Below are 26,272 nucleotides of genomic sequence, written 5' to 3'. Positions count from 1 at the left end.
CATTAAAATCTCCTACTATTAAAAATGGCTCTGGAAGCTGCTTTAAAAGATCTAATTCATGAATACTAAATTTAAGGTGTGGCTCTAAGTATATGCAGCACACAGTTATAGATTTAAAAGCCTGTAAGGTCACCGCTAGCAACACAGCGCATGTGTTGTCTTCTTCCTTGTCCTTTGTCTCCGCGCTGTTATTCCTTAAAAATATGTACCAACTAGCTCAACTTTCCGTGTTATTGAACCGCTATATGTACTGACAGCTTTCCAATAGTTCACTGTGTGCACATTGTTCTTAATGTGGGGACAGCGTTTGGAAGTGGTAGTGATAAAATGCATTGCAGTAGTTGCCTAACAAAAGCAACACTATTGAAAGTTTATACCACTGCTGCCTGAGAATGGCAGTAAAAGAAATGAAATTTGCAAGTGTTTAAAAATTTATTGAAAAATTTTGCACAGTGCAGAAAGCTACACTTGCTTTGAGCACCGAAAGTACAATTATGACCTTAAAATTGCAGAAAAGTATTTTAATCTTTATATTATTGAGTCAAATCACTAACTTTCAATTTTTCTTTTCGATAAACAGACAACAAAATTATGTAAACAATTTGCTGTAGTTACAGTCCTGTGTCATTACCGTAGCTAAAGAAAAAGACCAGCAGAAAAGGGCACATACTTCAATAAGAAAAGGCACACACACACACATATGCACGCACGCACACGCACACACACACAAAAAAAAAAACATTAAAAACAAGCAACATTTTCAGCAGATGAATACCACAATAGACCATTGGGCAATTAGTCCTCATTTCCTGCTCAATCTACGAGTTTGAAGTCATAGGTATTTTTGAATATGTTGTGCATCTATGGGCATAGGGGAAACTGTTGCCAAGAGGCCCAGGATCCTAAGACCTTCAGTAGTCAGATTCTTCTTACATTTGAATCATTCCACCATACAACGGCAACATCACAGATGTTCAAAGTCTTCACACTATCAGAAATTGTTTCAGGTGCCTGCCTCAAATCGCTTGCTTCACTGCATCATTGGTAGCTTGTGTCTAGCAGTAAGTGCAAGCTACAGGGAAACACCTAATGCCTTGCAAAGGTATAATCTCCAGTCAGTAATCAGAAAACTAAACAATTATCAAGTAGAATATTGTTTGAAACTATAGAAACACATCAAAAAAGCTTAAAAATGAATAAGCATCCCTTTTCATGATTCCTTGCCCTACCTTGAGCATGACATGCCTTTAGCTCCTTCCATTGTTAGCAATCTCAGTTGAACATTGTCCTGAAACAGGTGTAATGCTGAAACTTAAGCACAAAGAAACAAATTTCCATCCGAAGAGCTATCACACTTGAGAGAAAGCTTTGTTTCCAGCTAAATTTGATCCCAAACTGGCATAAAGCTAGTAATATAGTCAACTGCACTCTAGCCCACTTATCCATCACTGCTTGGTGTAACAGTGCATTTGACCAGTATGTCTAAATATGAACAGCACTGAGAAAACGAGTGGCCACAATAACAGGTGTCACTGTTTTAACAGCACTGGACGAGGTGGCAGCATGAGAGAGACAGGTAGCGGGCTCTATTGGAATAGAGAGTGGGGAGGTGGTGAGTTAGTAGTAGTATCACGGTTGTATCTTGCTCCATGTTTTACATGTTCCATGATCGTTCTGTGTAGTACTACAGCCATTTGATGCCACTCTATGTCTCAACATCCAGCAAACATATCCGGAATCGGGAATGCTATGGTTTTAAGGCTGGAGTAGCGATGTGCTTTACCTATCGGAAACAGTCGCATCCATGTGGCTGCATGCAAAAAAAAAACATGGCAGCGGCAAGTGGCTGAAGAAAACTGGGACAATGGCATGACAATTTGGTCGAAAAGATACAAAGTGCGGGCAGCAGCATCTGTGAGTTACCCTAAAACATGCCACACAGGTTCTGAAAAGCATTTCATCATATTATTACTGATGAGGAGGCAGACTGTAATTTTGTTTTGTTTTGCACTTTCTGCTTTGCATTTCTGATATGGCTGGGATGATGAGTTGGACGAAAATAACACAGTTAAGACCTCAAACTCTTCTTGTGTGTCAAACTGAGAAAGCAGAAAGGTATTCATTTGCATGTTAGACAGCTTGTAGTATTTGCCAGCATATATATACACGGAGCGCCACCTCGTTTGCATAGAACCAATTTTTTTTTTTTTTTTTTTTTGTAATTTTTGCATAGAACCAGTGGCATTTTCCAGCATATATATTGAGCACCATCCAATTTTCACTATGCAAGGTGTGTGAACCGTTTATCATAAAAGCATGCTCCACATTGTTATGGCTGCAACAGCGGACATGTCGACGTGAACATGTGCACAAAAAAATAAAAAAAAAAAAAAAAAAAAAAATAAAATAAAAAAAAAATAAATAATAAAAAAAAAACGGTAGCAATTAGTGTTAGTATTGCATCCTTATATGCATGCCGGGTCCTTGTTCACATCATACCGCATTCTGCTCTCAATGACGCCATACCAGTCGAGCCTGTCTTTTAGACAGCTGCAAGAACATTTGCAATCTACAGATTTATCACAGAAAGTGAAAGTTCAGTAACTGAGAAGCCAATAAGACTCAGTATGTTGCTGCTTAAGTTACGAGCATTGATGGCATATCCAATGGCCTTTTCATGTGCAACCGCTTGTCTCCAATGGACTTTTAAGGGGCCTTCCAAAGTTAAGCATGTGGCTTTTATTGTTTGTATATGCCTAGTATAAGACATTGCGAGATGCCTGAACATCAAAGGAGATAGCCGATATCAAAATATATAATATTTTAACTCTTCGACATGTTATACAAACATTGTTATGCATGAAGCAAAACTGCAGATTTTTCTCAAGCGTGTGCTGCATTTAGTAGCAGTTCTTTGCTTCAAGTAAATTTCGCATCCTTTGTATTGCAAATAAAGTGCTATTAATGCAGGAATCTATTTAATGGCTACATTTTATGCTCCCATTGTCTGTCACGGTTCTGTCCACCAAGGCAGATCGACCTCGTCATGTCGACCGTTACTCTCAGAGGATTTTTAGAAACTCTTGTGTGTGGTTGTAGTAAGTGTTACTTCAAAATAATGTCAGGTAAATAAGTACTAACCGTGAATAGTATTTAAAATTTACTACCTCCAATAATACACTGCGAAGGTACAAGATTGTTATTCTGAAAAAAATTCTAGCCCTGTGCCAAGGATGGACTAGTAGTGCCACTTGGTGTAGGTAACGTGCACCACAATTTCGTTTAAATCACGTTAATGTCATCCGATTTTGCCACTTGTCCAAAAAGTACCTGTACACTTGTGTATGAATGATCATTTTGCCTTTTGCATATCCCACTCGTAAACTGCTACCTGTTTTGCAAAGATGGTATGAGCTCACATACTGGCGTTGTCATCGGCGGAATCTTTCACAAATGCTGCTTCCAATCGCTGAGAAAGCTTTCGACGAGAATGCGACTGCCTTTGGAAGCGACAGGTGACAACGCTAACTACGGAAAAAGATTGGACGCTCCTCCGATTATCCGTGGCAAATTAAATGCAGACGCGAAAAAATCGCAGTGGTTGGCAGTCTTCATGCGTGAACTACTTGGAGTCAAAACTGTTAATAACCCCCTTCAAGCCACTACCATAAGTGTATCTTTGCATGACAAGTCGATGTAACCAGTATGAACTATGTGTGTTACTTCAATTATCACAGGCCGTTACTCGCCGTCCTGCCCGATAGCACAGCGGCATACTACACGTGATTAAAACTAGGTTACCTCACAACTGTACTTTGTCAACAAAACATGGGCCAGCACACATGCCTTCCTGTAGTAGAATAATCTAGGCGTAGCACAAATTAGACCGCCATTTTTTACAACACATAGAAAATGCATTAAATATTTAGTGAAACAGTGGTGGAGCACATTATCGCCATTTTTGTGCCGGAATACTTTGGCTTCAGTACTGATACTTTTTTTTACCTAAGGAATAATTATTTCTATGATCATTCAGGTGTTTACCTGATAATTTGTAGAATTTTATATTATTTCAATCAATTATGACACTTTGTATTAAATTTTGCGCGTCACTGCAAAAAACTGCCTTTTGCGCTGCACAACCAACCTTGTCTTTCTCAAGATCTGTATATGCTATTTGATCCTTTCGCTATCACGAATGTACCAGTACATTGTCATGCTACCCCCTCATAGTGACACTGACGTACCGGTACATTCTCTATTGTACGTTCAAAACTTCGTGCTTGAGCATGAAGCTGGCGTGCTTGGAATGGCTATGCCACCTGTCAAATCTTTCTACAAGTTTGTATTTTCGCCCCGCACTGTGTTGGTACGTATATATTGAGAAGTATGGAGCGACAGTGCCCACCCCGCCAATTTCTTTGCTGGTGGGCACGGTCGTTCTGTGCGCGCTACTCTCTCGCGCTAAGCGATCATGCACGCACGCGCTTTGTGGCGTGCGAGCCCCGCCGGGGTGGCGCAGTGGTTACGGCGCTCGACTACTGCGCCCAAGGAAGCGGGATCGAATCCCGGCCTTGGCGGCCGCTTTTCGATGGAGGCGAAAATCAAGGCGCCCGTGTGCTGTGCGATGTCAGTGCACGTTAAAGAACCCCAGGTGGTCAAAATTTCCGGAGTCCTCCACTACGGCGTCTCTCATAGCCTGAGTCGCTTTGGGACGTTAAACCCCACAAACAAACCTTTGTGGCATGCGCGTGCAGTTACAGGTTCAAGGGTTGTTCTACCATCTGCCGCGGTTTGCAGGTTTTTTATTTTTATTCTATTGGCGGGTCTGTAAGATGCAACAAGTTGAGGGGCGTGCGCCGTTGCCTCTACAATAGGTTGACACATGACTCGATCATTGCTTTCACTCTCCCTCGCCGCGCCTTTGCTTGCGGCTAACTGCAGCAAAGAAGGTTGTTTTAGCCTCTTTCCACCTCCCTCTATCATTATTGCACAATGTGTCATTTCTCTCCATTGTACGGGCCACCGAAAGATGGCTGATGGTTACTTTCAGATGGCGTCACAGCCAGAAACACCCGACAGCGAAAGGGTTAAAATAAAAACACAGTAGAACCTCGGTGTTAGGAATCTCGCGAAAAAATTCGTATCATCCGAACATTTGTATCATCAAAACGAAAGAAAATAAGTATGCAGAAGCATAGGAAAGGCAGTCGCGCATATCTGTCTACATTCGAGAAGGTTTATTACGGTCGTGCGCTCCCTGTTAGGCACTCGTGAAGCACGAAGCGCTACAGGCGATCGCGATGTCAGCGAGACGCGGGCCGCGTTCCTCCGTGGACTTCTCGCGGCACGACAAGTTATGGCGACGTGCCAGCCGCGCGGTGCCGCATACTGCTCGCGATGCGTACAGCGCGACTAGCGGTCGCAATGTCATGTGCAGCCCATGCGTGCCCACCGCGTGCGCCGCCAAATACTACTCACGGCCGCTGAAAACACATCGCGGCGTGAAAAACGATCAGGATGCCTGCGATGTACGGTCCACCCGCCTCCGCATATTTCTCGCGGCACGTACAGCATGACTGGAGATGGCGACACGCAGGTCGCGCGGCACCGCAAACTGCTCACGGATCGCCATTGCGGAGCCAGCGGCGTAGGCCACCACCAGCTACGGCGGTTGCGACGTCTGTGGTTTGTGGGCCACGCGCCACTGAAAGCTTTTCACGGCGTGAGTTCGACAGCAAATAGCAACGTCGGCGAGGTGCGGACCACGCGTCACCGCAAACTGCTCGTGATGTGTACATAAAGCGCGGCTGACGATCGCGGATTCCAACGATGTGCGGGCACTGAGTAGTGCTCAAGGTTGCGGTCGCAGTTCGCGTGTTCTTATCATCCGTAGTGGTGCGGGACAGTGTTCGGACCATCTGAAATTTTGCACATTGCACACAATACACTATGGCCGGGAAATTCCGCAAATTCGTATCATCCCGAAATTCGTATCAACCGGATTCGCATCACCGAGATTTTACTGTATTTACAATGGAAACAATTATGCCATGTCAAAAGGTTATTCTACTCCAGAGGGCCAAAATGCGGCAATTTGTGGCAGAGGAAATGAGCAATAGTCAAACTGGGTGCTGTTTTTCTGATCGGTTAGGCGTTCGAGTTTAAACTTAGTTCTTTTATACTCGAAAAATGAATCTAAAATGTAGTATCTCTGATTTCCATAAGGTTTTTTGCATAGAACAAAAGCTAAAAAGAAGCAGCAGAAATAAAGCTAGGGGGTGACATTTTCTGTTTCACATCAAACTTTCACTAGTGCCAACACTGTTATTAAAGCCTCAAAGTAGTGAAGAACAGCGAACTAATGTACCTTGGCCAAATATGTGAAGAAAAAAGTGGAATAGCCTAAGTTTGGAGAACCAGTGGTAAATCCTACCCACAAAGAGACAATGGGAAGGGCTTCATTTGTTGAGTTTGCCGCCCTACTAGAATTTGTTGAGTTAGTGTGTGCAAAATCTGCAGTTGGCAAGTTTTCTAAGTGAATGCTTTTTGCTTGCATGCTCAGATTTGAATAATTCTTTCTGCGCTTGTTTCTTGAACTCATGACGCATCCCTTCAATCACAATGAGCATCACTAAAAAACACTGCAATGCCCCTCAATTCACAGCAAAAGGCAAAGTGATCACTAGAGGAAATGAGCACATGTTCAGGGCGAGTTCACGACAGGCCACACTATCAACGATTATGCTGGCCTAGTGTACAAATAAATTTTGACAATGGAATGAAAAAAAAAAAAAAAAAGGAGTGCGTCAAGTGAAGTGTGAATTGGGAGGCTTAGTACAGTTATGTGATGCTATGTGGGTGGCATGGTGAGATGATGTCATCTAGACATCCTCTGTGGTTGCCTGTAGGGTTTGGCCTGATGCTGAGTCACTGTTGGCTTCATTGCAACAACTTGTGATGGAGCAGCAGGAGTGGCGAGCAAGCAGTGGCCCAGATCCCTTTCTTTGTCCCTCTCCATGGCACGCAGCTTAGCCTCAATGGCATGAATCTGGCTGTTCACACTGCATGAAAATGTGCACCACAAATGTAAATGCAAGCAATGTAAGAGCTAATGTCACAAGGCAACAACAGGAAACAAAGACTTGCTGTCAAAATGTGCACCACTGTGGGATCTCTCTTAAGAGGCGTGAACATACCAGTGCAGACGTGCACGTGCCATGAGCCTTGTGTCATGCACACAAAACGTAAACTACATTGAGCCAGCACAATGAAAAAGGCACAGCTACACCAAAGCATACATGAGGCATGAGCATTTATAGCATGCAGATGCATACATGAAGCAACAGATACTATTAGGGCAAAATGAATGAAGAGCACAGAAACCTTCATTTAACAAAGAAAATGAAGGCCCCTACCAAAACAGGCAGTACGAAGATACCTGTGACTCTAAGAGAAGCAAAACCTACCACAACAAGATAACTCGAGATAACAAAGTAAACCAAAGAAACTCAATGGCACTTTCTTGCACTCCATCACCTTGTGGAGCCAGGACTCATACAACATGCCAAAGGTGAAGTTCAAGTCTGGCTACAATACATACATACAAGCTTTATGCCACAATCACTGAATGCCTGCTTCATTACAGAAGGCCTTACTGAACTGCCAGAAGAGAGCTACACAGTAACAGCTTTACATAGCAAAAACTCTGCAACAACACTTTGAAATCACCATAAAACAGAAGTTTAAAGCATAAGCTACTCAGGAAATTATCAGTATCCCTCAGGAGTCAGGATGAAGTGGTACTATGCTTGAAACAATTAAATATCAGGTGCATTTCCTGTCACACAGCGAAGGAAACCAAGTGGGAGATAGAAACCATCTTTGTTTTTCTAACCAACACTCTTTGTAGGCCCAGAAGTGGCACAGTCATCACTCAAAATAAAAGATAGGCCAAGTTGGTCACTTATAAATTTCAGTGTAGGTGAGATCACACAGCAAAAAAGCTCAGTAACAAAGGTGAATTGATTCGAATATGCGAGGGGTCCTGCTTTAAAGCATGCTACCACATTGGGATTATTTTAGCATACACATGAGTCATGCACAGTAAACTTGGAAAATAGTGTATGCGTCACAAGGGTACACTAAGGCTAGAGTTGAAATAGCATCCAGTGCACTTTACAGCAAGCTATCCCATAATGTCTATTCTATACTGACCCTACACTTTGCAATGTCACGTCACCTCTGCCCTAACTGCAGCTTTGGCAGTGCTGCACGACACTAGTGAGATGGAGCACAGTTCTTGCTCTACATTCGCCTTAGCTGTGACTGCCGGAATCCAGCCGACAGCAGCAGCACAGGTGAAACTATAAAATTTGCAATGATTATGACACACTGCAACTATTTTAAGAAACTTTCTCCTGGCACAGACAAATTTGGCTAGCTTTGAATGCAAATAAAAGTTTGCCAAACTGTACAGCTCAATTGGCTGTTGTATGCGGTGCTGTGTAACATGTGACTCATGATTTAGGGAAACCTTACCATGTCTCTTTCTGGTTTGGCTTGGTTTATAAGACTTAATGTCCCGAAGCAACTCGGGCTATGGGAGATGCCATAGTGGGAGACAGGATAATTTCGACCACCTTCATGAGAGCAAGGGCCGTATCCAGCGGAGGTTCCTTTCGGGAACCGTTCTTTTTCAAGATGACGTCAATTTGACGTCAGCAAGGCAGCGGGCGCCACCTCACGGCGAGGACGAGAAAGACAGCGGCCAATCAGCGATGGCGCCAGATCGTAGGCGTGTCCATCACGAGCATGTGGCTTTTTCTGGCACCAAATACTTGTACCAAAGTGGTGTTAAGCACGAAATAAATCTAATAATTACATAGTAATGCAAACTAGTGAATAATAGACTGAAATATTCTTAGAAGCATCCTGTTAACAACTGCCAAGCAATTGTCTTGGCTCATGAGTACCTTTCTTCGCCGCTAGATGGCGTCACGCGCGCGGCGTCGTCGTCTGCTTCCTCGCTCGCTGTGAAATTTTTGTAAGTTCTGCCTTTCGCACAGAGTGGCAAATATCCTAAGAACGAGGACTACAACGCCCGTAGTATGCAGTCCGAATCACGCTAGCTCTATGACGGAGGAGTTGCTGCCGCCATTGCGAGTACGAATGAGCTGCTTGATACCGGCACCGCGCCGGCGCGTCCACGCCTGCCTATGTAGCGGGGCAGCATCCGTGTAGCGGGGCAGCGGCCGCTCAAGCGTCTTGAGTATGCGCGACCTTTCCGTGAATAGCTGTCAATGTAGGACGCAGCCGATGACACATGGAATCTGACCATACTCGATCCAGTCAGCCACCGTCTTCTCCCCTTCCGCTGATGTAGAAGGAGGCAAAACTCAGCCTGCGCTTACGGACGCAAATTATTTGTCTCTATGACTGCCTGATTCAAATGGTCACACTGCTGTTGACCGAGAGCTCCCGATCGCCAAGTAGCGATCGAAGCGCGTAGAGCACCTTTGCTTCTGACGGCAGCCCAGCATACCCCTTCGTCCCCACTTCGCTTCGCGATCAACACGCAGCCTTAGCCAGTGTTGCCGCAAAACCTCCTGAGACATGTAGAAGGCGTTGCCTCGTTTTTCTTTTTTTTTACTGCGTCAGTTTACTAAACCCGCAAAGCGCTGCCCCCCCCCCCCCCCCCCAAAAAAAAACACACACAAAAAAAAGGATACCACGGCCGTACTCAAGCAGCTACGCGGCGCGCGCCGTCGCTCAACTACGGTACGGCCATGAGGCGCCACAGCAAGCGCAGAGCGGTTCCATCTCGAAGCAGACCAACTCGTCGCGGTTCCTACGCCGGCCGGCAAAACGGTTCCTTTCGGAGTGGTGGCCCCACCCTGTGACGTAGGCGAAAAACGCGGAGCCGCCTCCGGAAGTTTTGGGGGTCGCGCTGGACGTGACGCAGCAACCAATTAGGAGCGGCGAAAGGAACCAGTTCCCGAACTGAACCGTCGCGGGATCTGGCCCCAAGTTTACGAAGGGTCCTGTGCTAAGACCTTCACTAAAGTATTTGACACACCACTTATATTTGAGCATGGTATGCATGAACAGAACCACAAGATTAACTGCTAATGCTAAACAAAGCTCACAGCACCAGGAGGTGCAGGCTTTTTGTAATCTGCTTGCCAGACAACAAACCACTCGCGATCATCAAAACAAGTTCCTTCTTGTGGTGAAAATATTGTTTTTTACACCAAGTAGTTGCTGCTTTTGCGACGAAGTTTGCAAATGCGTGTTATACAGGCCGTGTGGTAAAGAGTTTAACTACAGGTCCGGTTGGAGTCTTTTTTCTAAGCTAGAGTTTTCTCTCCAGAAAGCAGCTCCCAGCGGGTAAGCCCTAGCAATAAACAATGAGGAGATGTGCATTAACTGTACTACTTAACCATTGTGAAAAGCACGATATAAATTTATTCAATCAGAAGCATCCAGTACATGTGTACTGCTACCAAGCAAGGATTTTATATTTTCATGAGTGGACAAAACAATTTGCTGCCATGAGCAACCAAGCACATCACCGTAATGCAAAAATTATGGGGGACACTTTAAAAGATATGACACGATAGTGTAGGCAACCACCCGACATATAATGCCCCAATTTAACCAAGCCGTAAGGACGCGCCTGCGTGGCCTAGGAGCAGCGTGCTGACACGGTATCCAAGAGCACTGGTAGGCTGACTTTTATTCTACCTTCCCGCTTCAGATGAGGAACATGAACTGGCAGCTCTGCCCCAATTTCTAACATCAATGTGGTCGCGTTAAGTCACACAAGCCACCCAAGAATCGGTGCTCTCTGTCACCTGCTGTCCCCTGCAAGGGTGGAAGAATGGGCTAGTTGGTAAATCATCTTGGAAAGCAAAATAGCGCACTTCAAAACATAAACACAGGAAGGGAGCGCTGTGTGTCGTTCCCTTCCTGTGTCTATGTTTTGAAGTGCGCTATTTTGCTTTCCAAGCTGTCACCTGCCAGCACCATGCCTGTGATTTTTCACTCACAATGCAGACACCCACAATGCTTACACCGGATTTTCAGGGTCATGAGGCCTTTAACATTATTGATATCACGTTAAAAGAAAACATTACGTCAACATGCATGAACAATTATATCCCTGCGTATTATCAGCGATAATACAGGTGTATAATTTGCTTTTTGTGTGCAATTTAACGCGGCCATGTTAAAGGCCCCATTAACCAAATCTGATGTTGGCATTAAAAACACGAGCCTGGCTCTAGCAGGTGGTAGTTGGCCACTGATATGACTGTGCACTGACTGGTTGTCAGGTCATGTGACGTGATGGAATCGCATGGCACGGACAAAATGGCAGGTGCTACCAAGTCCGGCTACGCCTTTGCGGTGGGAGAGTGGCATCAAAATGAAGGTTACCAAGTCCCTTGTACCCTGAGTAAGACATTACTGCCCCTAGGCCACACAAGCACATCCATACAATTTGGTTAAAGCAGGGCTTTGCATCTACGTTTGGTGGTCTTCCATACAATTTCGTGACTTAAAACTGCAAGCAAATTAGAGTGTGTTAGAAAATAGATTCACATATTAAAAGGTTACAGATATACGAGTAGCAAAGTGCATGTACGTGAATGAGAATCCGTAAGGGAAGCCAGCAAACCAGAGCCGTTAACATTTTCAAGTCACACCTTTACAGGCAGAGCTTCAGTGTTCCCACAATTTGCGATTTCAGTGTATACATAAATCTCATTGTGTTGCATGTTTCATACAGGAGCGCATGAATTTTGTTCACATTTTCATATTTCTTGCACTTTATGCATGCATGGTTACTCGTATATAGTACTATTATGTTCAATATGAGCTGCAACACATGCGATACGGTAGGAACTTAGTTCTAGACGCCTAGTGACCTCAAAGGTCCTCAAAGGTGCTCAGAGCATCGATATAGCCCTGAAAAGAACGAACAAAAACTATTGAATATCTTTACCAGTTGAATGCCCGGTGTGTAGCGCATTCTTTCTATATACTGCTGGAACCACAACTGTCCCTCTGGGCCTGTTGCAACTCGTATTTAGCGTGATAGTACATCTGCTAATTTATAGATCTGTGCCTATGTTTCTGCTGCAACATACATGAGGGAGGTGTGTGCATGTTTCCAGTCTTGATTTCATGATGCCAATGTGCCACGCTTGCAAATGCCAGGATAACGTAAGCCTAATAAGTATGTTGACCCCGCAAGCCTAATAAGTATGTTTACCTTGGTTTCACTTTTCAGTCACAGTGTACGATGGCTCACAGAGGAAATGCATGTAGCGCATTATGATTGAGGCTGTCTCAGTCACTCAGTAGTTTTCACTACCTCTTTCATGCCTAGGGAGTAACTAGCACCAGTTTGACGTTGATTTGACACTTTAATAGCCAAGTCAACATTGTAGCAATTCAATCTCTCTCAACTTAGAACACAGGCCTGCTGCCACGCTCTTCACGGCACATATTAGTACAGACAAGCACAGGAACCAATGCATATGGAAGCAACTCACTTGACATATTCCACTCACAGCACATGGCTGATTCTGATCAACAACATGACATGTGGCAACGATTCGTTATTAAAGAGCCCACTGTCCATGATCACACTCACTGCACAAAGCATATAGCAGATGATGCGGCATATGGGGGAGTAGGGTTATATTGTTAGCAATTATGACAGTTGGCAGACCAGCAAGCTGTTCCCAAAGAAACTTAATACTTGATATCAAAATTATTTACTGCTTCGATGAAGCTAAAACTTTTGAGGTTTTGCAGCCTGGCACATTAGAAATAAGATGCTTCTTCTTTATTTCTCTTTCAAAAAAATGAAAGAAGGAACTGTGACAAAAGGCGGTTAGGCCTGACGGGGTCACAGTTCCCCATACAGTTCACAGCAGCGCGCAACACGGAAAACAAACGATAACAGAGCATTACAGCAAACTTGGTAATTAAGCATACTGGAGTAAAACCTAAAAAAAGAAACAGTGTACACTATACACTCAAAAAGAAACAACAGCATATGGCACACAAAATGTGGAAAAAAAATTTGTACAGTAGCATAACATGATAAAAATTTTGCATTTGCCAAATACAAAAGCAGACTAGAACAATTATTCCACTTCGGAGAGTATCAACTGCTTTTTTATGTCTCTTTTAAATCTGCGTTTAGAGAGATGGAAAATTGAACATAGGGATGGGTTTTTGAGAATAGTTGGAATCTGGTAATTAAGCTTGTGTTTACCGTAATTTGTCGTTGTTTTTGGGACGAGGTTTCTGTGTTGCCTGTGAGGCTATTTAGTAGGAAATCGGTTAGGAGAGACGGAGAAAAGCCTATTGCTATGGATATGTTGTAACAAGCGGTATGTGTAGACTCGGTTAGCTTGAAGTAGATGTTTTTGGTATAGAGGTGATGTTGGTAAGTGTTCCGGTCTACCATGATAACCTTCAATAGCCCGGAGTGGCTTTTTTTGCAGAATCAAAAGCTTCTGATAATTGCTATTTGTTGTGGTTCCCCACACCAGTGCACAATAAGATAACTTAAAAAAAATTGAGCATAATACATAGATACTTTTAATGAAACAGGTAAAAGGTCACTGGTCCTGTAGAGACAGCCAACAGTTCAGCTAAGATCTGTGGCAAGTTTAGAAATATGTGTATTCCAGGATAAGAGTTCATTGAACCAGACACCGAGAAACTTCTGAGTGGTTGCCTGCTGTATTTGTTTGTTAGCATACCTTATATCAAGTGAGTAATGGATCGGGGCGTTGATAGGTCTGAAAATAATATAACTAGTCTTGGACAAGTTTAAGCTAAATTGATTTGCCTGCATCCAAGCGTGCAATTTTACCATGTAGTCATTTACAGTAGTTTCTAAATCTGGAAGAGTTCAGGCTGTGAAAAATATATTTGTATCATCAGCATACATGACCAAATCAGGTGAATCAGGTATGTAACAAACATCATTTATGTAAACTAAAAATAAAAGTGGGCCTAAAATAGATCCCTGCAGCACACCTTGAGTAACACACAAGGTAACACACAAGAAATCTGAAACAAAATTATTGCATTTAACGTATTGAAGTCTGTTGCTCAAGTAACTTCTAAGCAGGCTCAAAGGAGTACTTAGTATTCCATACCCAGTTAGTTTGCTCAAAAGAATTTTGTGCTGCACGCAATCAAAAGCCTTTCGGAGGTCCAAAAACAAACCAAGTGTATATGCTCGGGACTAAATGTTATCAATAACTTTCTCTTTAACAGCGAGTAAGGCTTGTTCGGTCGATCTATGTTTTAAGAAACCATACTGGGACGGGTTAATTATATTATGAGCACTAAAGAACTTTTCCATTCTGCTGTGAATGGCTCCTTCGAATACCTTAGAAAATACAGATAATACGGAAATTGGTCGATAATTTGTAATATCATTTCTATTTCCTCCTTTATATACTGGGCACACCCGGGCTATTTTTAGTTCATCTGGAAACACACCGCTGGTGAAAGTTAGATTTATAAGATAAGCTAGAACGTCGCAAACTGATGCCGATACATACTTTAATGGTATAGCTTTTATGCCGTCATGGCTGGCGGAAACATTGTTTTTTATTTTACCAATATAAAGAGCTACTTCTTGTGGAACTACAGGCAACAGCACAATAGAATTAGATAAAGGTTCAATGAGGTCACGCATGGAGGGGTTTGATAAAGATTGATCAAAAGTGGGTTTACCAGCTTCAATGAAAAAGTGGTTTATGGTGTTTACTATATCAGTTCCACTGGTCTTGGAATGAGATATAAGAATTTCTGCATTACCTCTGCACTTGAGCTTGTTTAGTAATTCGTTTATCTCATGCCAAACTTTCTTGCGGTCGTTATATATTCTCGAGAACTGTTCTATTATAGTAAGTCGTTTTTGCTGCCTTGAGGTCTTTAATTTATTTCGAAATTTCTTGAACTGAGTAAAAAGGTTTGCATCATGAGTGCATACGAAGTTATGGTACATTTTATTTTTAACCTGTACTCGTTTATATAACTGCTTATTGACCCATGGCTTTCTGGACTTTCGGAAGCTCTGCCTAACTTGAATTAAAGGAAATGCAGCATTATAACATTCAGTGAACTTTGCACGAAATGCAGTATATGACAAGCTGACATCAGATATGTAATACATATTGTCCCAACCGGTGTTTTCGATAAGAGTTCGAAATTTAAAAAGGTTTGTCTCACAAATATCCCTAGTTACCTTTTCAGTGCTTTTGGATACTGTTTTATTGTGGTTCATAGGAAGAAAGCAAAAAATCGGGATGTGATTGCTAATTTCAGAAGATAACAGGCCAGCCTCCATTTGAGGAGACATCGTATTTGTGACACAAACATCCAAAAGAGAAGCTGTATCAACGGTAACTCTAGTTGGTATAGATACAGCATTTATACAACCATAAGATGCTATAATGTTATTGAATTCATGTGTGTTACAGTCATCATGATTTAGATTAATATTAACATCACCCATTATTACAAAAGGCAACCGGAAATTGGCAAGATAGAGCAGTAAACTTTCAAGAAACTTTAAAAAATGCAGTTTTTTCCCAGCAGAAGGTCTGTATATCACAACCACAATGATATCGGACAATGATACAGCTAAACACTCGACATTGGGATCTATCATCGAAATAAATGTCTTCTAGTACAGATTGTGGATAATAATTTTTTACGTACAAGGCAATACCACCACCTCTCATGTTCGGGCAAATGAGCCCATGATGCCGGTAGTTCTTGAATGGCAAATGATCATCTTGAGATTTTAACCAAGTTTCGGTAAAGAAAAGCACATCAAACTGCAGATTTAACGACCCAAGGAACTCATCAAGACTGTCACGTTTGTTCTTCATACTACGGATGTTAATACAGTGAAAGCTCGTTAATTCACAACTCGTTAATTCGAAATTTTGGATAATTCGAAATAGTCATCGTGGTCCGGTCCGCAGTGCATAGAAGTCTATGCGCGTAACAGCTCGTTAATTCACTCAAAAATTGGCGCCGCCACCCATAATTGGAACTGCGCGCCGCCAAGCGGCGCTGTTAAAAACCATCGTTGGAAGCTTTCACGGCAGAACGATAGATGGCACAACCATCGGGGCGCCGCTAGGGTGCTGGAACAAGTACTAAACAGTCTTTCCTGCCGCGACTCCTTCGAGGAACGACGTTTTAGTGTTATCGACCACGGTTTCGTGTTGCATTTCGTGAGCCCTCGTTTTGCACGCCGCTTGTTGTGAGCTTGTGTCCGCGAGATGTGTTCGCGTGGGAAATACTGTGCCAAGACGGTGAAGGAGAAAGTGGCTATTTTACGCGAGGTGGATGAACGGAAGGCCAGCAAAGTGGAAATCGCGAAAAAGCACGGGATTCCACCAAGCACGTTGTCGACGTATGTCCGAAATAGGAAGGCCATCGAGGATGCCTATGAAGCCGAAGATTTCGCCAGCAACAGAAAAAGGCTTCGGTTAGCCAAGTATCCGGAAATTGAGACCGCTGTGATCACGTGGGTGAAAGAAATGAGAAGCGCTGACATTCCACTGAGCGGAGCCTCTGCCTGCGGCTGTGCGTGCTGTGCTGCAGGACGTCAGTTTTGATGATTACGTTGGAGTAGACAGCGATGCAGCAGTGTGCGGTGCCCTAAGTGATGAGGACATTGTCGCTGAAATTGTTGGGGAGCAGTCTGTCCCAGAAGAGGCAGAAGACGAGGACGACGACGAGGAGCAAGAGCCCGTGCGTCCATCCGCGGCAGAAGTTATGGGAGCGCTGAATGTCGCGCGCCTTTTCTTCAGCTTTGAAGAGGGGGAAGAAGACTCCCTGCGTCGCATTCGCATGCTAGAAGACCGAGTGAGTACGGTAGCCCTCAGAGAGAAGAAGCAGAAGATGATAACAGACTTTTTTGCTAAATAAATGTTTTTCGTGCCCTCCGGGCATCAAACGCCTTCATTTTTGCTCACTTTCATTAGTTCGAATTTTGGTTAATTCGAACTGGCCTGGCGGCCCCGTGGAATTTGAATTAACGAGCTTTTACTGTATGTATGCCAGAGAATCTTCTCATGGAAGTGACAAACTTGTTGTTAAAGCATCGTGTATCACAATGAATGCAATGAAACGGGCTGTCCATGTCAATGAGATATCAATCCAGTTATCAGATAAGTCAACACCTAATTAGCCATTTTAGCCAGATCAGATCCTGCAGAGATTTTGATTATGTCAAATGATTCATCTCTGCGTGTGAAAATTTTGCAGCCATTCGTCCACACAAATTTCCAGCAGAGTTCCTTTTTCAAGCAATGGTCGTTCCTAGCAGTTTTTTGTTGGCATGGGTCAAGTGTTCATTGACGTAGATACGCCCACTGTCTGTGTCTGTGAAGCCAAGTTCCTTACTAGACAGCCCATGCTTTCTGGCCTTGGAAAGAAATGCATGGAGCTTATCTCGGCGCAAAAAGCGGACTATGATGTTGCTGGTTTCATCTTTGTGGCTAGTGGGGATTCTATGACACGTGTCAATGTCAATGGCAGAAACTTCCTCATTAATGACCTCGCTGATTTTCTCTACCACTTCGATGGGTTCAACATCTGACTTTACACCCTTGATTTCTAGGTTGTTTAGGCGACCATACTGCTCAAGTTCTTCAACCCTTAAAGCCAAATGTTTGTTTTCGGCTCTCAAATTGTCATTGCAGCTCACCAGCTCGCTAAGCTCTTTTTTTAGTGCTTTTATTTCAGAGCTGATAACTTTCGTCTCGTCACAAGTGTCGCTGCAGAACTTTAGGCTATCCTTGACAGAATGCACCTCAGCTCTCATTTCACGTTTGAAATTGTCCAATGCTTTCGCTATTTCTTCATCTTTCGACACGGCACAAGAATGATAAAAACCACTACACAAAAAATTCAAGTTTGGCAGCAGTGCGCAACAAAACTATGGGCTAAGCAACAAAAAGTTCAATCGCTCACCTGCAAAAAGCAGAATGGATAAGAGGCTTGCTTTTCGTACGCGCACCGCTGCCAAACTACTGCAGTCTCAGGAATGCTGTCCGTTTTAAAGGCAGCAGAAGGCAGTTGTCACACAGCGATTGGACGCAGATTATACACCGGAATCGCCGATGATCTGCTGTGACCAGGCAGACAGGCTTAGCCGTCGCAGTCCAAGGCAGCTCCAGCACGTGTTGTGAAGTACAGGCGTTTGACACTGAAAAAAGCAGAATGGATAAGAGGCTTGCTTTTCATACGTGCACCGCTGCCAAACTACTGCAGTCCCAGGGATGCTGTCCGTTTTAAAGGCAGCAGAAGACAGTTGTCACACGGCGATTGGACGCAGATTATACACCGGAATCGCCGATGATCTGCTGTGACCAGGTAGACAGGCTTAGCCGTCGCAGTCCAAGGCAGCTCCAGCACGTGTTGTGAAGTACAGGTGTTTGACACTGCAAAAAGCAGAATGGATAAGAGGCTTGCTTTTTGTACGCGCACCGCTGCCAAACTACTGCAGTCCCAGGAATGCTGTCCGTTTTAAAGGCAGCAGAAGACAGTTGTCACACGGCGATTGGACACAGATTATGCACCAGAATCACCGATGATCTGCTGTGACCAGGCAGACAGGGTTAGCCGTCGCAGTCCAAGGCGTTTGACTCTGCAAAAGGCAGAATGGATAAGAGGCTTGCTTTTCGTACGCGCACAGCTGCCAAACTACTGCAGTCGCAGGAATGCTGTCTGTTTTAAAGGCAGCAGAAGACAGTTGTCACACGGCAATTGGACGCAGATTATGCACCGAAATCGCCGATGATCTGCTGTGACCAGGCAGACAGGGTTAGCCGTAGCAGTCCAAGGCAGCTCCAGCACGTGTTGTGAAGTATAGGCGTTCGACACTGCAAAAAGCAGAATGGATAAGAGGCTTGCTTTTCGTTCGCGCACCGCTGCCAATAATTATATTCCAAAATAGGCATCATGGCTGCTATAAGACCACTCCTGTATCACAAATGCAAATCCAATCAGAGCTTCTGCTTTTCCCTGATGCCACCGATAGAGACAAGATGGAGTTCTAAATGCAGAAACGGTGTCAGGCTTAGTGACCTAGGGAGAAGGCACAACTATAAATAATTGTGACGGTGGAGACTCTCGCAGTCTCATTACTATAAGTGCAAAAAAAAAAAAACTTTAATGGGTGGACTGTCCCATTGTGGACAGTCCACCCTGCAATATTGTGGAATCACACTGCAATATTGTGGAAACTCCCGAGGGAATCTACCCTGTGAAGCTGCTAAAAGTGAAAGGTAATGGAGTATTTTCCATGGGGGACAACGCTGTCAGAATAATTTTCTGCCAAAATTGCAAAGAAGATGATGTGTTGGGTTTTATGTTGCATAAGCAACAAAGACCAAACATGCACCAAACATCGGGTTAGAAGTGTCTGTCTGCTGTGAGGAGAAGCAGCTTTTGAGAGTTACAGCTGTCTGAAGCATTTTCCTTTTCAAGGAGCTTAACAACCTGCAACAAATCTTTAACTGCACTTTCTGGGGGCAAATAAGAATAAGGTAGCCTGTAGCACTCAGTACTTGTTCTTGAGACAAAAACGATGACGATCCTTTTACATAAAAGTAGGAACTGTTTTAAGGGTTTCCTCAAAAGGTTAAACATGCAATTAATATCACAGCTTTGCTATATATTCTTCAGAACAGAAGGAGAGAGTGCATATCTTGTACACTGTGCAGCAGTGCACACCGTTTCTTGAAACAGCATCTGACCATCTTTTCCAGTCTACAGTGCCACTCAAAGCAGAAAGACAACCCTGCCATTAATTTTACAGAACCACACTTGCACACAGATCACGGCTCACAAAGGCACAGTGAAAATATAGCGATGAGCTTTGTATGCTTGCTTGTGCGTTACATGTGCCTATACTCAACGTGCAACAGCAAGAGCTACAGAGCAGGATAAGAACTAGGTCGTTGGGAAGCAGATGTCTGTACATTTCCTAGTGACAAACACACATACAAAAAAAAGATGCAACAAGCAAACTGAAAATATGCAAGCACTTTTGGTAATGCCTATGTACAAAGCATGCTAACTAGTGGTACGGGGCGTGGAACCAACACTGCGGAAGCGGTGCCGCTCACGCTGTTTTTGCTGCTATTGCAGGCTGGAGGTGTTTTTTGACTACGGTAATCCTGCATCAATGTTGTCAGCACTGTATCAAATGATGTTTTTTTTTTTCAATGTTGAGTGTTGCCTGTGGCTCAGAGTTTTTTTTCTTTTTTTTCGATAGTCATTGCTTCTGAGCGTTGTGCATGTATAATGTGTATTTCATTTGCCGTATAGCAGAAGCTCATGTGTCCTTGGTCTGCTTGTAACATTGTAGCCTTTGCACCCCTACTGTAATACCTACAGGCGCTGTGGGTACTGAATAAGTAAATAAATAAATAAGTACTGTATATATGCGCAGAGGCGTGCAACAGACCTGTTCTATAGAAAACAGTCCCAACATTTGCAATGGTCAACTGCAGCGTACACCACAAAGCTACAGGCTTTTGGCTTCACTACTACTGAGATAACAATGCTCAGAATTAATAAATAATGAGGTTCTTGAACGTTGGATACTTGAAGTTATAACCAAATTGACTTCAATTTTGACCTGTCACACACCGGGAACTGTGATGGAGAGAATAGAAGAAAATGTACTAAGCGTAGTAAGTGCAAATGCAGTAGGAATATAGAAAAGGAAAAAAGAAACCATGAAAGGAGTCTGTTTCATCCAAAATACCATTCAAGGCAGTAGGCATTTTTTTCGGAAGGAAGCCTGAACACAGAAAAAGGTTTGTTGCTACTACTGCAATTAATTTAACTGAAACTGAACAGGTGTCAAGAAACATATGCAGTGCAGGAAATGCAGTACAGTACAACACACAGCTCAGCTACTTTGGTCATCTGATGAGAAGAGAGGAGTCGCTGGAGAAAGATTTGATGTTGGGAAAGGTTGAGGGTCGCCGGAGAAGGGGTAGGCAGCGAACGCGATGGTTAGATGGCATTCTCGAGGCATTGCAGATGAAGCTGTGTGATGTTAAGAAGATAGTGAGAGACCGGAAAGCGTGGCGTGACATGGTCCATAGGGTCACGAAGAGTCGGACACGACTGAACGCCTGAACTGAACTGACAACACACAAATAGGTGTGATAACAATAGAGACCACGGGGTTAAGCTGTTCATGGTGGCTGCATGTTTCAGTAATACAGATGATTTAAGCTTCAACCTGAAAGGTTTTAACAGCTATAACAGGACAACAGGGCGAAACAGTCTCGCTGGGCAACCTGAGAGAATACCAACATGCCAAAATGCCAACCTTAGAACTGGCTTCTGCTCCTTCTTTACAACGCTGAAACCTGGCCCTTGCCTGCGAGCTGACAGGTCATCCTGGAGAGTAAAGAGTCACCGATTATAGAAGCCAACAATACATAATTTTTCATATGCATAATGAGTTAAAAAAAGCAATCTACCCCATTTTTCACACTATGTTATCTAGAATGCTACTCCCCCCTCCCCCCTTACCCAAATGTCACACTGTGCTCTATGAAACTATTGCAAAGCTCCATTAATGAAAAGGGAAGCTTTGGGGGCTTTTTGAAGATTCTGAGCTCACGCCATATTCAGAATACCCTCTCCTAACCACAACAATTCATCAAAATATTGAATGGGGCCATCCTAAAACAGCAAAAATATGGTCTATGGGGTTTAACGTCCCAAAGTAACTCAGGCTATGAGAGATGTCATAGCAGAGGGCTCCAGAAATTTTGACCACATGGGGTTCTTTAACGTGCACTGACATTGCACAGCACACGGGTGCCTTGCTTTTCGCCTGCGTGGCCGCGGCAGCTGGGATGATTCCGCACCTTTGGGCATAGTAGTCGAGCACCTTGACCACTCCACCACCATGGCGGGGTAAAAAACGGCAAAAATAGCAAGCCAAAACTAAGCTTGAAGCCAGGAATGCTTCGCATAATGCAGTGGTGTTGTCACAAACACAGCTACAAAAGCTTATTCCTATACTGAATGACCAAGTAGCTACTGAAAACAATGTCTTTTTTTATGAAATGAATCAGATCTAATATAAGTATAAATATTTGTTCACAAAGTGAGCATTAAGCAAGTAGAGACACCATATTTTTATTGTGTATCCAGTCTATGAAATGATACTCCACACATTACCGAACATGACTAGAGATGTGGATTGCATGAAAAAGCAGTAAATAATTTATAATTCAATTTTTTTCCCTATGCAGTTTAGGTTTCAGTCACCGAAAGACGGCTGTAAAGTCATATATGCGCTGAGGTCATGTGAGGTGTGCAAAACCCGCAGTATTTATTGCCGCTTTGTTCGTTTTAATTCACACGAATGCTTATGAAAGCCTGCTGAGAAGTTTAAATCACAAAAAATTAATAAGCAATGATTATCAGTTTTTCTCATCACTCACTTGACCAAAGCACATCTATTACGTCACAGCCGTCGAACCAAAAGCGAAACTACATGAAAACAAATTTTCATTATAGGTTATTTAGCTGGTGTAAGTGAATTTCTGCATAGCGATTTATGTACACTACCGTCTTGCACACTACTGCAAAGAAGAAATATGTGCCAAAAATTCTGGTGACTACTCCTTGAAAGGGTGGGGAATGTTTGTAATGTGAATAATGCAATGCTGCCTGTAGAAATTATCTCAACTGAGGCCACTGGAACAGCAAACTTTACAATTATTTAGCACAAGAACTATATGCAGCATAGCTGCTGAAATTGAGGAAGAAACCAGAAACGAAAAAAAAAAAAAAGCCTACAGCGTAAGTTTCATCACACTACAGTAAAATTAAAAAACCCTTGCTGCTGGCCTTAGAGAGAATGCGAGCAGGCAGAGCACTGCACGTTACCTATAGAAGTTTTGTCCTGAGTCTCTGCCCAAGGTGCAGGCTTATTTAATAAACCCAGCAGTATAGGACACGAAGTGCTATATGGACCAGCAACAGCGGTGCAAGAATGATGCCCTTGCTTAACGCTACCGACAGAAAAGTGATGTCAACCTTGCACATACACGAAGGTCTCCTACTACACCCTCATAACTGCAACAAATTTCTCTCTATGCTGCATTTCAGCAAAACTCATAGCAGTTTGGGCTTTTGCCATTAAAAAGCCAACTTTTTTTTTGCAGATGTATGCACACTTACATTTGGGACGTTGTTGGCCCATTTTGCAACAAGTGTCTTTGAAAACACTAGTTTTCCATGTAAACAGCTGAGTGCATGCTCAGCTTGTTCTTTGGTCTCGTAGGTGACAAAGCAGTAGCCTCTTGGGTGGCCCTTCAAGGGTCCAGCCTTATGGAAGAGGAAGTCAAATTTTTTAACATTGCCATACTTCTTTAGGACTTTTATAAGCTGAAACCTGAAAAACGAAACAGGGCAAAGTTTGAAGCACCAGCTTTGGACTTTGTATAGATGCGACACCATTAAGGCTCCTATTCAGAGGGGAAAACTGTGTGCTAGCATTGTTGGCGCTGAGTGAAAAATCGTGAGCATGCCTCTAGCAGGTGGTAGATGGTAGGTGACATGGCCAGGCACTGATTGGCTGGCAGGTTATGTCACCTCAGGAGACTACATGACAAGAATGAGTTGGCAAGAGATGTTACCATAGGACCCTGCATCACACTCCTACTAGGCCATGCAGACACATTCATATGGCTCGGTTAAAGCAGGGCTTTATAACTAGGTTGGGTAGTCTCTCACATAATGTGGCAACTTATGACTGCATGCTAATGAGTATGAGCGAGGTAACAGAGGCACAAATTAAGGGACGAGTGCTTAAGCAAGTAGCAAAGCCCATGTACATCAACGAGGATTTGCAAGGGGAGCTACAGATGAGAGTCATTAATGCTGTTGCATCATATGCCAAAGCGTAAGTGTCTCCTCAATTTTCAGCTGCACTACACAATCATGACACATTTACGATGATTCTACAATGAATTTAAAACACTGTGGTAATTAAATGAACCTAGTTGCATTGTAGTTACTTATGAGAAGACAATTCAGTTTGACAAACAAATGCTAATCAGCAGCAGAGCTGCATGCTACAGTGCTACCAATGAGAAAATAAATGCAGCATAAAAAAAGCTAGAGATACAAACTCAGTCCTGCATTCCTTTGGATTTTTGTCTCCGTGATTTCGCATGGTCAGTGAAAACTTAAGCTCACTAGTGAGGTCACTGAATCATGAACTATACAGGTGTAAGTAAAAACGTCCCCGGAAGACTCGGCCCCGGAAAAAATGTGCCTGGAAGAAAAGGCCCCTGAGGAAGCAGATCCTAGGAGAAAACATACCTAAGGCAAAATTTTGCCCAGAGAATATAACCTTCAAAAACTCACTAGGCAAACAAATGAGGATTTTATTGCATTCTGTGCTGGCTTTGATAATAGATTTAACCATTCTATGGGGTTTGAATCCTCTGGATGCATAATTAGTAGCCTTAAGTAACCGCTCACGAGAGGGCACTACTGAAACACCCTCGCAGATCTTCCAGTGACGATGGTCAACCGGTCCGGTGGCCATGATGCAGAGTTCTAGCTACATTACCGGTGGTGATGAAGACTAAGGAAATCAGGATGGCCACCCTGAAGCACCATCCACCGCCAAAGCCGGTGGTCAGTGCGCAAGCAAGACAAAGACGAGGCCACACTCGGAGTACCAGATCATGCCATGATCATGCACTGCAGGTCAAGCCATGAAAAAGTACACTATTACTACAAGACACTTCAATCAGTGACGACGTTGAATCACAGAATGATCCTGACAGGCACTTGCCTTCGGTCATTCAGTATCAGCATACATTATTGCAACTCGCCATGTAGAATCATAATCTACATATTTACACCCCAATGAGGAGCTACAGCACGTGGTACGAGAAGACACATTGAGAAACGCACAAAACGGAAATCAGGTTCGAGTTAAAGACATAAAAGGAGATTCAAGATAAAATAAGCGAACGGCCACGACACTAGTGTCCTCTTAATTTATTGGGTAAAAGCTCACTTCCGGTCGTTTTTCACACTATGTTCGGCCGAATACCTATTTCTCAAGCAATTCATACCCGAGAAGACGAGCCCGAGGCCAGCCGAGAGCTTGACGTTAAAATACATTTGATTGCACCTGTTTGGGAACATTTTCTCCTACTTAGCAAAAAGGGACTTTTTTATTCCGGGGACGTTTCTTTCCGGGGAAGCTTTTACCGGAACCCGAACTATACAAACCATGCGTGTTACAGCCCACATGAGCGAACAGCACGTTTGATGCTCGTGTTCGATCCTCAACACATTGGTCACCTGTGCTCACTGCGCAAAGGTGCACAGCATCTCATCGATCCTCAACACATTGGTAACCTGTGCTCACTGCGCAAAGGTGCACAGCATCTCACAGATTCTTGACCGAACAAAAATAGAATCTGCAGATTTTACACTGGGAAACAAAGTACGCACTGTCGATCTACACGACGACTTGCGAGACTTACGTGACGGCAGTAGCGACTAACTAGGCTGCATGAACGAAAGTCAAACTGTTGTCACTGTCATTCATGTAAAGCAAATATCAGCTGCTTACATCCCGGCGCCACAATGACGGCTGCTAAACTGGACTCGTGAGCGGCAGCCAGTGGTAGTCATTTCGAAAATTGACAAGCAAAGGCTAGAATAAAAAACAATGACAAAGGCAACGTGACGGCAACCCGAACTCACTCAGTCAGGCGGCTGTCAAGGTTTCCTATCCATATGCGTTTGTCTTCTGTCTCGTGAGGCAATGGTTCTACCGGCAGAGGTATCCTGGTGTCCTATGTCAAACGAAAAGGCAAGCCGTAACATTCAAATAAACGAAGTGCGAACTTTCACGACAATAAAAGCTGCAGAGACAAGCAAGAGTGCACTGACCAACGATAAAGGTACGCGCAAAGCTACTATACTTTCAAACTTACCATGTTAATTAAACGTTCCAAGCCCTAATAAAGGCGCAACACAACATTATCGAGCAATCGCAGGCAACTGCTCAAGGAAACATAAATAACGGCATCGCAAGGCTAGAAGCACTAGTACTAGATGCTAGCCAAACATTGCATAAACGGAAACGGAACTGGCGCGAACCAGTGTCGCGCGGTCACATCGTTGCCGTCATACGGTC

General features: G+C 43.6%; 1 protein-coding gene across 1 annotated transcript; it reads right to left on the bottom strand.

Moving 5' to 3' along the window:
* Positions 1-413: 413 nt before the first annotated feature.
* LOC146204873 (putative RNA-binding protein 18) lies at positions 414-26,272 on the bottom strand. Its single transcript, XM_084589588.1, has 5 exons — positions 26,070-26,272; positions 25,837-25,928; positions 23,284-23,497; positions 21,413-21,483; positions 414-7,064 (listed from the first exon to the last, which is right to left on the bottom strand). The coding sequence occupies exons 1-5, from the start codon at positions 26,070-26,072 to the stop codon at positions 6,881-6,883; spliced, it is 564 nt and encodes a 187-aa protein (XP_084445714.1). The 5' UTR covers positions 26,073-26,272; the 3' UTR covers positions 414-6,880.

Source organism: Amblyomma maculatum, chromosome 1 (genome assembly GCF_055883805.1).
Source record: "Amblyomma maculatum isolate TAMU_Amacu chromosome 1, ASM5588380v1, whole genome shotgun sequence".
Classification (NCBI taxonomy): domain Eukaryota; kingdom Metazoa; phylum Arthropoda; class Arachnida; order Ixodida; family Ixodidae; genus Amblyomma; species Amblyomma maculatum.
The sequence above is the reverse complement of the archived record's forward strand: the minus strand, read 5'-3'. Positions and strand labels throughout refer to the sequence as shown.